The sequence below is a fragment of the Vombatus ursinus genome, unplaced genomic scaffold (assembly GCF_900497805.2).
Source record: "Vombatus ursinus unplaced genomic scaffold, bare-nosed wombat genome assembly UNPS02014814.1, whole genome shotgun sequence".
Taxonomy (NCBI): domain Eukaryota; kingdom Metazoa; phylum Chordata; class Mammalia; order Diprotodontia; family Vombatidae; genus Vombatus; species Vombatus ursinus.
The window spans coordinates 10,882,175-10,896,123 of record NW_020954592.1 but is presented as its reverse complement, the minus strand read 5'-3'; the positions used below and the strand labels follow the sequence as shown (position 1 = coordinate 10,896,123).

Genomic DNA, 13,949 nt, shown 5'->3' with positions numbered 1-13,949 from the left:
GTGGGGAGGGAGGAAGGGAGAAAATTTGTAACCCAAAGCTTAAAAAACACATGTTAAAAATGAAAAAAAAAATAAAAAATAAAGGACAGGGAAAAAAATAAAAAATAAAAAAGTAATCAAAGGATTTTAATTGTTACAGTTGTTAACTCATTTTTCAGTAAGTTAATCTCTGAGACCTCATTTGGGGTTTTCTTGGCAAAGATACTAGAGTGGTTTGCCATTTCCTTCTGCATTCATTTTACAGATGACGAAACTGAGGCAAACAGGGTTAAGTGACTTGCCCTGGGTCACACAACTAGTAAGTGTCTGAGGTTAGATTTGAACTCAGGAATATGAGCCTTTCTGACTCTATGCCCTGTGCTTTATCCACTGCACCACCAAGCTGCCCTTAGAATTATAATACCTAGAGCTAAAAGAGAAAGAAAGAAGCCAGTTAGTCTAACTCTTGTCATTTTACAGTTAAGGAAATTGAGGCCAAGAGAAGTTAAGTGACTTGCCCAAGGTCACACAAGAAGTAGGCAGCAGAAATAGCATCTGAACTCAAGTCCTCTGACTATAATCAGTGCTCTTTCCATTGTTAATAAAGGGTCATATGCATATGACAAGTCAAATTAATCGATTCAATTTGATGGAACTGTGATTTTAGTGATTTGAGTTCTTATTCTCCTGATACAGATTATAACCTCTCCATACCTTCTCATCCTGTGTGGCCAATGCCTTTCTACAAATCTTTCTCCAGATGGAGGCCCTTCTAATTTTTTTTTTATCTCCTTTGAGTTTTCTATTAATTAATTTTTATTCTCACTTGATGACTGGCCCACCTCCTTTTTTAGCCATTCATTTTCATTTACATAACTTCTTGAGCTCCATTCCCAAGAAGATGAATGCTTACTAAACACATATGATGATTTAACAAAGGGCAGTGGTAGAAAATTATTACATACCTTCCCTCAAACCCCATTTTCTTACATATTTCCTTCTACTTTTTTTGGGAAATTCAGTGGCAGTACTTCCTATTCTTCTCTATTGTTATTTCTAGATATTTGTGTTTATGACCTCCTTTTGTAAAAAAACAAAATTAAAAAAAAACTTTTTCTGGATTTTTTTCCAACTTTTTTCTTTACTTGAGAATTTTATTTTCTAACTACTGAATTTTGTTCATGTACCTTTTTCTCTGAGTATTTTTCTTTCTTTTACAAAAACGTGGAGGAAAGGATGGAAAAATAAAACAGGAAACACAGGGTAGACACTGAAATATGAAAGAGAGAGAAAATTAGTTCTTTAAAGATTGAAGGTTATGCAAGCAAATAATTGTTAAAGTTAAAAGAATGAATTTCTCTTAAACTGGATAAGTAACATCAGAACAGATAGGCTTTTAAGCATGATTCTGACAAATTCTTTGTATCAGCATTCTAATATAGAGTGTGACTCAAGAGCAAGAGGCAATAATAAACCCACAATAGTAATAGCTAGTATTTATATATCACTTTAAGCTTTGCAGAGCACTTTATAGATATTATTTTACTTCATCCTCACAACAACCTAGAAGATAGGTGCTATTTTATCCCCATTTTAAAGATAAGGAAACTAATGCAGACAGCAGATAAGTGACTTTCCCAGGGTCACACAGTTAATAAGTATCTGAGCATGGATTTGAACTCAGGTTTTCCTGATTCCACAGTGCTCTAACCGCCAAGCTGCCTCTTAAACCAGAACTATTTTATCACAAGATCTATACTGCCCCCCCAAAAAAAAAACTTCACTAAGAATCTACAAACTATTTTAAATTACACCAAGAAAAATGCAAAGAATACAATTTAAATCTTTTAGCCAGAAAAGGTATATCCATTGCATTAAACCAAATCCATCATCATATAATTGAGTTTGAAGGCATACAAAATCTTTGTGTTTCATACACTTGCAGTAGAGTGCAGGGAGTTCATCAGGATACCTTTGATAAATTGACTTCCCTCAGCCTCCCTGATGCAATAACAGAGAGTAAGGGATCGGCAATAGAAACAAGGAGTTATTAAGGTTTTAAAGCATTTTTGAAAAAGGCTTACATTTTGTTACTCCTTTACAAGATGTGAAAATTTAGAGAGTAGCCAACTATTGGCTGGATAAAGATTGGCCCTACCCCTGGTTGCCTCTTAAAAATAAAGACATGCTATCTAAGGAGGCAGCCAAGATAGGAGACAGACTGTGACCCCTGGAAATAGAGAGGAGACCTAGCTACAGAAAAAGTCTCTAGCCCTTGAGAGGAAGTTCTTCACACTATTCAGGAAGAGGGGCTTTGGGACCCTCTCTCTCTCTATCCCCCTCCAACATTGGCCATGACACACTCTCCCAGTAGGAGCCACTACCCCCAAGAGGAAGCAGGCCTACAAGGCAAAAGACAGTTCTGAGGAGAGAGACTGAGCTCTATGACTCAAAAAGAGCGCCAGCCCTAACCATCAGGAGTTGAACCCGACTTACCGGTCCAGCAGAAATGGCACACCTTGTGGAAGCATTATGAAAACACAAGGCAAGAGAGGCCACTGGGGACCTGTAGTTCTGGAGGCCTCCCTAGGGACCTACAATTTGGAGAGGTCTACTACAGGGTGTGCTAAATAAAAACCAAAACCTAATTTTAAAAGGCAAAAAACCCCCAAAACTTGTCAGTTAAAAGTGTCAGTTATACTGCTCTGCCACATTTACCAGTGATTAAAAATTACGCTATAAAATGAGTCTTCTCCATGTCTGCTTCATATATCCTCTTTCGTCTTCAATCTCTCCTCTGTTGATTCCTTGTGGTTTGCCAAGAAATATGCTCAGGTTTTTACTAAAATAATATCCCTCCTTGATCCTAGTCCTCACTCAAGCTATCAATCATCCCACCATTCTCCTCTCCTTTATCCTTCAACCTGTTCTTTCCAAGATGGCAATGACGTCTTAAAAGCTACTTTAAAAAAAAAAAGCTACTTTTTTCTCCTCAGTCTTTATCATCCTTTACCTTTCTGTTCACTATTCCTTCTTCTTAGATATTTTCTCCTCAATCTGTTTCCATTGTTCTCTCTTGGCTCTCTTCCTAAGAATATGACTGCTCATTCTTTGTTCTTTCTCCCTTTTCCAGCCTCCAGAGAGTAGGTCACCGATGTTTAGCTCTCGGATGTCTTCCTTCTTTCTACAGTTTTTTCTGGGAGGGGGGCAGAGTTTAGGCAATGGGTTTAAGTGACTTGTCCAGGGTCACACAGCTAGTAAGTGTTATGTGTCTGAGGCAGGATTTGAACTCAGGTCCTCCTGAATCCAGGGCTGGCGCTCTATCCACTGCGCCACCTAGCTGCCCCCTTTCTACAGTTTTTTGCTTGGTTGCTGCATCTATTCTCATGATTTCATTTATTATATCTCTGCAGATGACCCATACATACACAGCTCTGCTCTCTCCCTTGAATGCCAGACTGGCATTTCCAAATGACTGCTGGATATCTACACCTGCATATCTCACTGACTTCTTAAATTCAACATGTCCATAATATTCTGTATCTGATGACTGCACTACTATCCTCCCTGTCACCCAAATTTGAAACCTCAGGATTATCTTTGACTCTTCCCTCTCTCTAACCCTGCCCCTCCATCAAACAAACAAACAAAAGAAAAAAAAAGTTGCTAAATACTATCACTTAAACTCTGGCAATATATCTTGCACTCTTTCCCTCCTTTTCTTTCCCAACGATTACAGTCTCATTACCTCTTATTTGACTATTATAATTGCCTCTTAACCTGTTGTCCTAACTCTGATCTCTCTCCTTTCCAGTCCAATCTTTACACAGCTATAAAGTAATCTTCTAGGTCTAATCCGTGGCTCCTCATTGTTTTCAAGATAAAATGCAAAGTCTTTATTCTGGCTTCAAGGCTTTGCATGATCTGGCTCCAATCCACCTTTTGGCCCTAATTTCACAACACTCTCCCTTCACACACCCTGCAGTATATTCTAGTCAAACCAACTACTAGGTATTACACCATATCACTGATCTCTTTTGTCTCCATTTGTTCAGTTAATTCAGTTTCTGAAATGGAATCCTCCCTGCCTGTTTAAAAAAACAAACAACTTATCTTCCAAATGACAAACTGCACCTTTCTTTCTTCTTTGCGGAGATGGGGGATGGCAGGCATGGAACACTGCATACGTCAGAAACGCCTGAAGTGTTGGATAGTTTTTTTGAAGAACTGTTTTTTTTTTTTTCTTTCTTTTTTTATTCTAAGTTACAAGAGAAGGCTCTCTGGGCAAGGGAGGAGGAAAGGATACATTTGGAAATGAAAGTGATATAAAAAACAAAAGCTATAAATAATGTCAGAAAAAAAGAAATACTTCTCTTCCTTAAAGACCTAGTTAAGGTATGACCTCCACGAAAAATCTTCCCTGGTCGTCCCTGGTAGAAATTTAAGAATTAGATTCTTAATCTAAATCTTAAAAACTGTTGATTAATCAGATGACTAAAAATATAACAGATAAAATTGTTTGATTCACTTTGAGTTGATTCTAACAAACAACGTTGAACAGGACTTATTCTGCTCAGGTTGAAAATATATAAGGTTAAAAGTGAGAAGGATTAAAGATACATTCACATTTGTAGAATCAAGGAAGGGCATGAGAAAAGAGAAGGCAAATTAATGTCGTGGTGGGAATGGTGATTAGATTTCAGGGTGGACGTAAGCATAAGTGGATAATCTGGGACAGAAGGATTTGGTTCATTTGTCTAAAGACAGTTTGGGAGTTAGAATAGGTCATTACAGGACTACAGATAATCCAGACAGCACTGAGGAATCAGTGGGGGCAGATTTTCAGACTTTTGAATAATTAGACACAAGATAATAAAAAGTGGGAGGCAATGTCTTAAGAAAGATAGGCAGATATAAGTGATTTAAGATAGCTACTTACACTTTATCAAGCAGATAAATGTACAGAATAAAGGAGAAAGAAAGGAAATCTTTATATTTTAGGGACTATCTTTAGATCTGGACTCTGGACTATGTGTTCAGATTCATAGTTCCAGGATTGTATTAGGAACATATGGAGAGAACACACAGTTTAGAGTTTTATAATCAATACAGATATAACAGTCTTCATTGCTGCCTCATGCACTTTTAGGAATTTTATAAACCATTCCTTAAATTGTTTTACACTATTCATTAATGAGAACTCCATTTCCTTATGATCATTTTTCCCCACATACTTGCTTCACACTAATTAAAATTGTTTACTTGAACTAAACTTAGTCATGAGTAGGAGACAAGAAATCTATTTAGAATTCAGTTATAACCTAAATTCAAGAATCACAAAGTTTTTTGATCCAACTGTAAAAATATCTCATAATTACATTCATATCCTGCTTGGCTGCAAGGAGAAGAACAATTACAAACTCTTGGTTATCTTAAGAAACTTTCAATTCAGAGAATTTCTATTTCTTTTTAAAAACAGATAATTATATTTGCTTAATTTTGTTAACAAATGACAAAAACCTAATTTTCCAGTATGTAAATACTTCTAAGTAGCTATTAAGAAACATAACACTTTGCACATAAAAATACGTCTTTGTCTTATTGCAAATGTACTTAATTCTTATCAGTTAATACTGATTAAATATTAAAAGTCAGTTAATATTTAACATAAAATTATTTTTAAACACAACATATAGTATACAGAGGAAAATGATCATTTATTAACAAAAATAGCAGGGAAAACTTAAAACTCTTATAAGCTCCTTTAAAGCAAGTATTCAAACAAAATACATATATATATATATATATATCTAAAGATGCATTTAATAATTGAAAATACTACATATTTTATTAAAAGCATAAAAGTTACTACATGATACCCGAAGGAGGGAATTTTTTTCTTAAATTCAAAATAGGTCAGATCAGGGGCGGGGAACCTGGGGCCTCAAGGCCACATGTGGCCCTTTAAGTCCTCAAGTACAGCCCTTTGACTGAATTCCAACTTCACAGAACAAATCCTCTTAATAAAAGGATTTGCTCTGTAGTCCGCACCCAAGGACATAGAAGGCCACATGTGGCTTCAAGGCCGCAGGTTCCCCACCCCTGGGTCAGATAATTCATATACAATTTTATTATACAAAAACAGGCAAAACTGGGATATTAGTATTGAGTATAAACTTTTTTTTAGCCCAGATTAGAAGCATTAAATGTTGTTCTCTTACCGGATTTATTTGTAGAATCCTCAAATTCCACTAGGAAAGAATACCCATTATTCCAGATATGAAGACATGTATTTGGATCATAACAAATTTTTAAGGGCTTCAGGCAAGGATCATAAACACTATCTCTCCATCGGATATTGATCGGTGATTGTCGATCACCTTCAGGTACCATGTCCAAGCTTTGCCAGAGTGGATGTACTAGGAAAAAAAATATAGATGTAGACTTTATTAAGATGTTCTATTAACTATCTATTTTCATAGACAAAGTGATTCCAGGTCAAAAAAAAAAAAAGAAACTCACAGAAGCCAGATATTTTAATACTCAGTTGCTTGAAGGCTTATTCAATTAGAGATTAGATAGAGAAAAGGAGCTCTTTTCCAATGCCATTACTCTGTACCCTTCTAAGGCTTGTAAGAATGATAACTAATTTTGCTTTTAGCAAAAAGAAAAATACTTTACTCCTAATGAAATTTTTCTACATGAGCAAGTTACCTTAAATTTCAGTTTTAATATTAAATAAATATCCAAGAGTAAATATCACCTGATTATTTAAAAGAATAGTTTGGAGTCTAAAAGTAGAACCAAGGATTTGTCGTTTTCAGCAGGTTGGTCTGAGCAGCTAAAGACACAGGTTAACACACCCTATAAAATGATCCCATATGAGAAACAATGCAAAATTCCTCTCATACAGGCAAACATAAAGAGGCTGCATGGTACAAAGGAAAGAACACTAGCTCTAGGATGAATGAATGCATGAATGAATGAATGAATGAAGTATTTATTAAGTGTTTACTATGTGCAAAGCACTATGCTAAGTACTATACACATTCGCCATTAAGAGCAAGACCACTAGGTGGCACAATAGATAAAGCACTGGGCCTGGAGTTGGGAGGATCTGAGTTAAAATCTAGCCACAGACATGTACTATGTGATCCTGAAGCAAGGCCCTTAATCTCCTCCTGCCTCCATTTTCTCAGCTGTAAAGTGGGGATAATAATAGCACCTACCTCATAGGACTATTGTTAGGACAGAATGAGATAATATTTATAAAGCAGTTAGCATGTTCTTGGCACATAGTAGGCCCTTAATAAATACTGACATTCAAACATGGAAAATGACACATATGGAAGGTTTCAGCTGTAAGTCAGACTGAAAGGTCCTTCGGGTACAGCGGCAAAGCAGATGGTAATACTTCTTCCTTAACATCATTTCCACTGATAAAATCATATTAGTTTCTTATGTTGAACCATTTGACAGCCAAGGACTCTGCCAGCAAGAACTGTCTTTTCTAGATCTTCAGTAGTACGGCTATGGCACCAGCAGGAGTGGTTGCCAGGCTGCCCCTCCATGAGGATTGTTTTCCCAGGAGGATGACTCTGGGCCCAGGGCTGGAAGCATTCCTATTCCCAAGGCTGCTAGGTTCTGGGTCCTGGTCTGTCCCCATCAAGATCTGAAGAGAGATGATGGTCAAGGTGGTGGCAGTGGTTATTTGACTTGCCTGGCATATGCTGCCTCTCGCCTTTCCTTCAGGGTGCTCTGCTGCTTCAGCTAAGCTGGCTTGCCTACTACATGTTTGGCAGCTGATTGGCATTTGGTAGGGATGGCTGGGCCCCTTTTCATAGGAGCTGCTTCCCTGGACAATGGCTTTAGAACTGGGTTGGTGACAGTTGGTCAGGAGCTGTTCCTGGTGATGATGAAGGCAGACCCCTTCTCCACTATCATTTCTCCCCTCAATAATAGCTGTGGGGCTGGGCTTGAAGCAGGTCTGGTAAACGCTGCTATTCCTAAGGTTCTTTAAGGATCCTGGCCCAACTCATCAGGGACTGAGGGGAGATGGTGAGCAGCCTGCTCTCTTACTCCTATGAAATCATGAGCCCAACTCACCATCCATTAGCAATATTTTTCAAGACATATAATATATATATATATGTATGTATGAATGAATGGACAACTACTACGGGTTATTCATCAAATTGCACCTTGTAACATGGATAACAGGCACTTTTCATCCAGTTGTTTTTTCTGAGTGTAGAGTAAGGCTGAAGTATTTTAAATGGTTAAGAATCAAGAAATAATTAGGAGATCTGAAATGTGTTTAGGATTTGATATAATCAGCACAATATTGTCCATAAACAAGAGCACCTAGAGGACCTCTCTCTCTCTATGGAATCCCTTCTTTGATTTAAATGCCTCACTGGACACCTTTCATGTCAGCCCCAACACTTTGGCAAATATACATCTCCCTGTTTTATGCACCACTTGATACGAACAACCAGAAGGTCAGCAACATGACTTCTGTTGTTATATCTCTTTGGAGATTCTCATATGATTTTGACACATTCACCAGAGACACTTTATTAGGTGATGGCTCTCTCTTGGTTCTCCTCTTCTTGGCCTGATTGCTCCTTTTTGGACTCCTTTGCTACTTGTATTGTCATGTATATACTGCCTTCTAACTCTGAGTCTCTCCTGGGTCCCCTTCTAATGTCTTTCTACAGACTCTCTCAGTGATTTCATTAGATCCCATAGATTCAACTATCATATCAATGCAGATGACTCCCAAGTCTAATGCAGACCTCATCTCTCTCCTTAGCTCCAGACCTACATCTTCTCCAAATGCCTGTTCCACATCTCTGATGGTCCCATAGACATGTCCAAAATGTACTTCATTACCTTCCCTTTAACCCTCCGTCCCCCCGTCCCATCTCTTATACACACTTCCTTATTTCTGCTGAGGGCACCACCATCCTTCTAGTAAATCATGTCTGAAACCTTGGACTTTTCCCTCTCCTTCATCCCTCATATCTTGTCAATTGCTAAGCTTTATTGATTCTACCCTGACATCACTTGCATCCATTCCCTTCTCTCTACTCACCCTAATGCAGTCCTCATTATTTCTTGCTCAGACTGCTGCAATAGCCTCTTAAATATACCCCCAACTTCCAAGTTTTCCTCTCTCCAATCCATTCTCGTCATAGCTGACAAAACAATGTTCCTAAAACCAAGTTTTATTATTTCACTGTCCTGCTCAAAAAGCTTCTGTGGTTCCCTATTGTCTCTAAGCTAAAATGAAATCTTCAGGTTAGCATCAGAAGCCCTTCAGATTCCAATGAACCTTGGAATATAAATGCAAATTACTCTCATCCATACTGGTTTTCTCCTATCTCTAAAATTATAAAATTCACTTAGCACCACATAGTTTTATACTTGTTTTCTATTGTGCCATGTGTTTGTTTTGTCTCTTCAATTAGATTGTAATATAATTTGACAACTGAGGTCATGCTTTCCATTTATGTATATCTCACCATACCAGGGACGTGTTTTGTTTTTCATTCGTGTTTGACTGTTCATGACCCCATTTGGAGTTTTGTTTTGTTTTTTTTTTGTTTTTGGCAAAGATTCTAGAGTGGTTTGCCATTTCCTTCTCCAGCTCATTTTACAGATGAGGAAACTGAGGCAGAGTTAGGTGACTTGCTCAGGGCCACATAGCTAATAAGTGTCTGAGACCAGATTTGAACTTGGGAAGATGAGTCTTCCTGACTCCAGGCCTGGCACTCTATCCACTGGGCCACCTTGCTGACCCTAAATACTTGTTGACAGGATGATAATGAAGATCAAATATTTTAAGTTACTAAAGCTCTCTAAGTTTATCTTTATCTCCTACTCTATAAATATAGTTATCCCTCCACATTTGTGGATTTCACAGTCCTGGTTTTGGTTATTCGTGGCTTGGCCACCAATAATTAAATGGGAATTTTTAGAGATTTGTGGAGTACTACAGAAAATTACAGATGAGGTGTGTATGTAAAGAAAACTAAAAATATTTAGTAAGTCATAAATGAATGGATACTATATATTATTAACATATTTTATCATTTATTACCATAAGTATACATAAATAAATTTATTATAAACAATTAAATTTTGTTAAAAGTTTCAGTGCACTAAAAATGACAGGCTATTCATTCTCTTTGGGAATGCCTCCTCTTTGTCTCTCCACCATCCAAACTCAGTCACATGATTTTCTCCAGAAGTGTTCATTGTATTTTGCATTTTCATAGGAAAAGGAAATCCATGAAGCAGCTGCTGCAGCTATACCTGTATCTGCAAAGACTCTGCAAAATGTGTGACACTAATCTCTCTTGAGTAGAAACTGCAATGTTTTTTTATGGGTCCAGTATATTGTTTTACTTGTTTTGTGTGTTATATAAATATGATCAGAATTATTAAAAATTAATTTTGGGGGTAGGGTCTAGAGTTATTTGTGGTTTTTCTCATTCTTTCTGGTCCTGAGCCCCTTATCTCTTGAATGTCGAGGGATGACTGTATAACATATAAATCCTTTGCTCTAGTAAAACTAACCTGCCCATTGTCCTATTCTTTGCATCCTACTCCTAGCTGTATGTAGCTGATGTAAACATATTACCTGTGTAAGATATGATATATAATATCTTATACCTTAAATTATTGTTAGTGATAATCACAGAATTACACTTGGAGGGACATTAGAGATCAACTATTCTACACCCTCCCCTCCCCATTTCACCAGCACAATATCACAAAATCTCAGAGTTGGAAAAGACATTATAGGTCATCTAGTCCAACCTATATCTGCTGAAGAATGCCCTAAATTAGCTTACCAATAAATAATCATCCAGCCATTACTGGAAGACCTCAACTAACAGGAAACCTACTAGCTCCCAAGACAACCCATTCTATTTTTGAATAGTTCTTATTGTTAGGAAGTTTTTCCTTATATGAAGTAGAAATCTACATCTCTATAACCTCTATAACCTCACCTAGTATTATCCTCTGGTGCTGAAAAAATCCAAGTCTTATCCTTCTTCCATAGGGCTAGTCTATCTCCTCAAAGTCTTCTCTTCTCCAGAATAGGTGCCCCCAGTTATATGGCATGAACTTGAGGTCTTTCACAACCCAAATCATCTGCCTCTGGATGATTTTCCAAGTTGTCATTATACTTCCTATAATGTGGTACCCAGAAGTGAAGACAAGAATTCTAGATGCGGTATGATAGGAGGAGACTTTGCATCTACTGCCCTGCCTGGCTTCTACTCCACGAAGTAGGATACCTCTCCCAGGATGACCTCATTATTTCTCATCTCATCACCCTGTGGCTAACTCAAGCCTAGATTGATACTGCCTCTTTCAGCCTCCTCTCCCCTCTAACTGGAGAACTGTAGGGAGGAGTACCAAATTCCTCTCAATGCCTTCCTTTATAGAGGGCAGAAATTGGACTGAGCTCACTCCACTTTGCATCTGCTCCTCTGCCTGATCACAATTCCATGGAACAACCCCTCCACCCCTTTCCTACCTCCTTTGGTTGTATCCCCAGCATTTAGCACAGTGCCTGGCACATAGTAAGTCCTTAATAAATGTTTATAGGATTTTTGGAAGAGTACAGTTGGACTATAATCACTCTAACCCTAAACATATGCTTCTCTTTTTCAAAATTTTTTGTATTTAGCATTTTACTTTTCCCCAATTACATGTAAAAATAATTTTTAACATTTGTTTTTAAAACTTTGAGTTCCAAATCTTTCCCCTTCCTCCCTCCCCACACTCCTCATTGAGAAGGCAAGCAATTCGATATAGGTTATATATGTGTAGTCATGCAAAACATATCCATAATAGTCATGTTATGAAAGTAAACATAGACAAAAAAAACTAAAGAAAAATAAGGAAAGTTTTAAAAAGTATGTATCATCAGTTCAGGGATGGATGGCATTTTTCATCTTAAGTCGTTCAGAGTTGTCTTGCACTGTTGTATTGAGAGAATAGCTAAGTCATTCACAGCTGATCATCTTACAATATTGCTGTTAATTTATACACAGTACTTTTCACTTTGCATCATTCCATGCAAGTCTTTCCAGGTTTTTTTGAGAACATCCTGTTCATCATTTCTTATAGTACAATAGTATTCCATCATAATCACATACCACAACTTGTTCAGCCATTCCCCAATTGATGGGCATCCCTTCAATTTCTAATTCTTTGCCCCCAGAAAAGAGCTGCTATCAATATTTTTGTACATATAGGTCCTTTTCTTTGTTGTTGTTGTTGTTGTTGTTTTTTTATCTCTTTTGGGATACAGATCTAGTAGTGGTATTGCTAGGTCAAAGTATACATGGTTTTATAGCCCTTTGGGCATAATTCCAAATTGCTCTGTGGAATGGTTGAATCAGTTAACAACTCTGCCAACAGTGCTTTAATGTCTCATTTTTCCCACATCCCCTCCAATATTTGTCATTTACTTTTTCTGTCCTATTAAACAATCTAACAGGTAGTAGGTAGTACATCAGAACTGTTTTAATTTGCATCTCTCCAGTCAATAGTGAGTTAGAATATTTTTTTCATATGGCTATACTTACCTTTTGATTACTTCATCTGAAAACTGATTATATTTTTTGATCATTTATCAAATGGGGAATGGCTCTTATTTTTACAAATTTGACTCAGTTCTCTATATGTTTGAGAAATGAGGCCTTTATCAGAGAAACACGCTTCAAAATATTTTTCACAGTTATTATTGCTAACTGTATTTCCCTCCATCCTATCCCCTCCTTATTATATTCTCTCTCCCCTCTCACTCTGTTCCTCCCAAAAGTTTTGCTTCTGACCACACCCTTCCCCAATCTGCCCTGACTTCTATCACCCCTTCCCCTCTTCTCTCATCCCTTTTCCCTCTTACTTTCCTACAGGGTAAGATAGATTTTTTATACTCAATTGCAAGTATATGTTATTCCCTCTTTGAGCCAATTCTGATGAGAATGAAGTTCACTCACTGCCCCTCATCTTCGCCCTCTTCCCCTCCACTGTAAAATTTTTCTCGCCTCTTTTATGTAAGATAATTTACCCCATTCTACCTCTCTCTGTCTCTTTCTCCCAGTACATTCCTCTCTCACCCTTTAATTTTATTTTTTAGATATCATCCCTTCATATTCAACTCACACCTGTACCCTCTGTCTATATATATTCCTTCTAACTACTCTTATAATGAGAAAAGTCTTATGAGTTAGAAATATTATCTTCCCATGTAGGAATGTAAACAGTTTAACCTTATTAAGTCCCTTATGATTTCCCTTTCCTGTTTATCTTTTTATGCTTCTCTTGAGTCTCATACTTGAAGGTTAAATTTTCTATTCAGGTCTGCTTTTTTCATCAAGAATGCTTGAAAGTCCTCTATTTCATTGAATATCCATTTTTTCCCTGAAGGATTATACTCAGTTTTACTGGGTAGGAGATTCTTGGTTGTAATCGTAGCTGCTTTGCCGTCTGGAATAACATATTCCAAGCCCTCAGAATCCTTTAAAGTAGATGCTGCAAAATCTTGGGTTATGCTGACTGAAACTCTACAACATTTGAACTGTTTCTTCCTGGCTGCTTGTAATACTTTCCCCTTGACCTGGGAACTCTGGAATTTGGCTATAATATTCCTGGGAGTTTTCATTTTGTGATCTCTTTCAGGAGGTAATTGGTGGATTCTTTCAATTTCTATTTTATCCTCTGGTTCTAGAATATCAGGGTGGTCTTTCTTGATAATTTCTTGAAAGATAATGTCTAGGCTTTTTTTTTTGATCATGGCTTTCAGGTAGTCCAATAACTTTTAAATTTTCTCTCCTGGATCTATTTCCCAGGTCAGTTGTTTTTCCAATGAGATATTTCATGTTGTTTTCTATTTTTTCATTCTTTTGGTTTCATTTTATTTCTTCTTGATTTCTCATAAAGTC

At 37.2% G+C, this 13,949-nt stretch overlaps 1 protein-coding gene across 1 annotated transcript in view; it reads right to left on the bottom strand.

Moving 5' to 3' along the window:
- CA5B (carbonic anhydrase 5B) overlaps positions 1 to 13,949 on the bottom strand; it is a 52,083-nt gene that overhangs the window by 17,799 nt on the left and 20,335 nt on the right. The window contains exon 3 of the mRNA XM_027835446.1: positions 6,201 to 6,398. Coding sequence (XP_027691247.1) covers positions 6,201 to 6,398 — 198 coding nt within the window. The remainder of the gene's footprint in view (positions 1 to 6,200; positions 6,399 to 13,949) is intronic.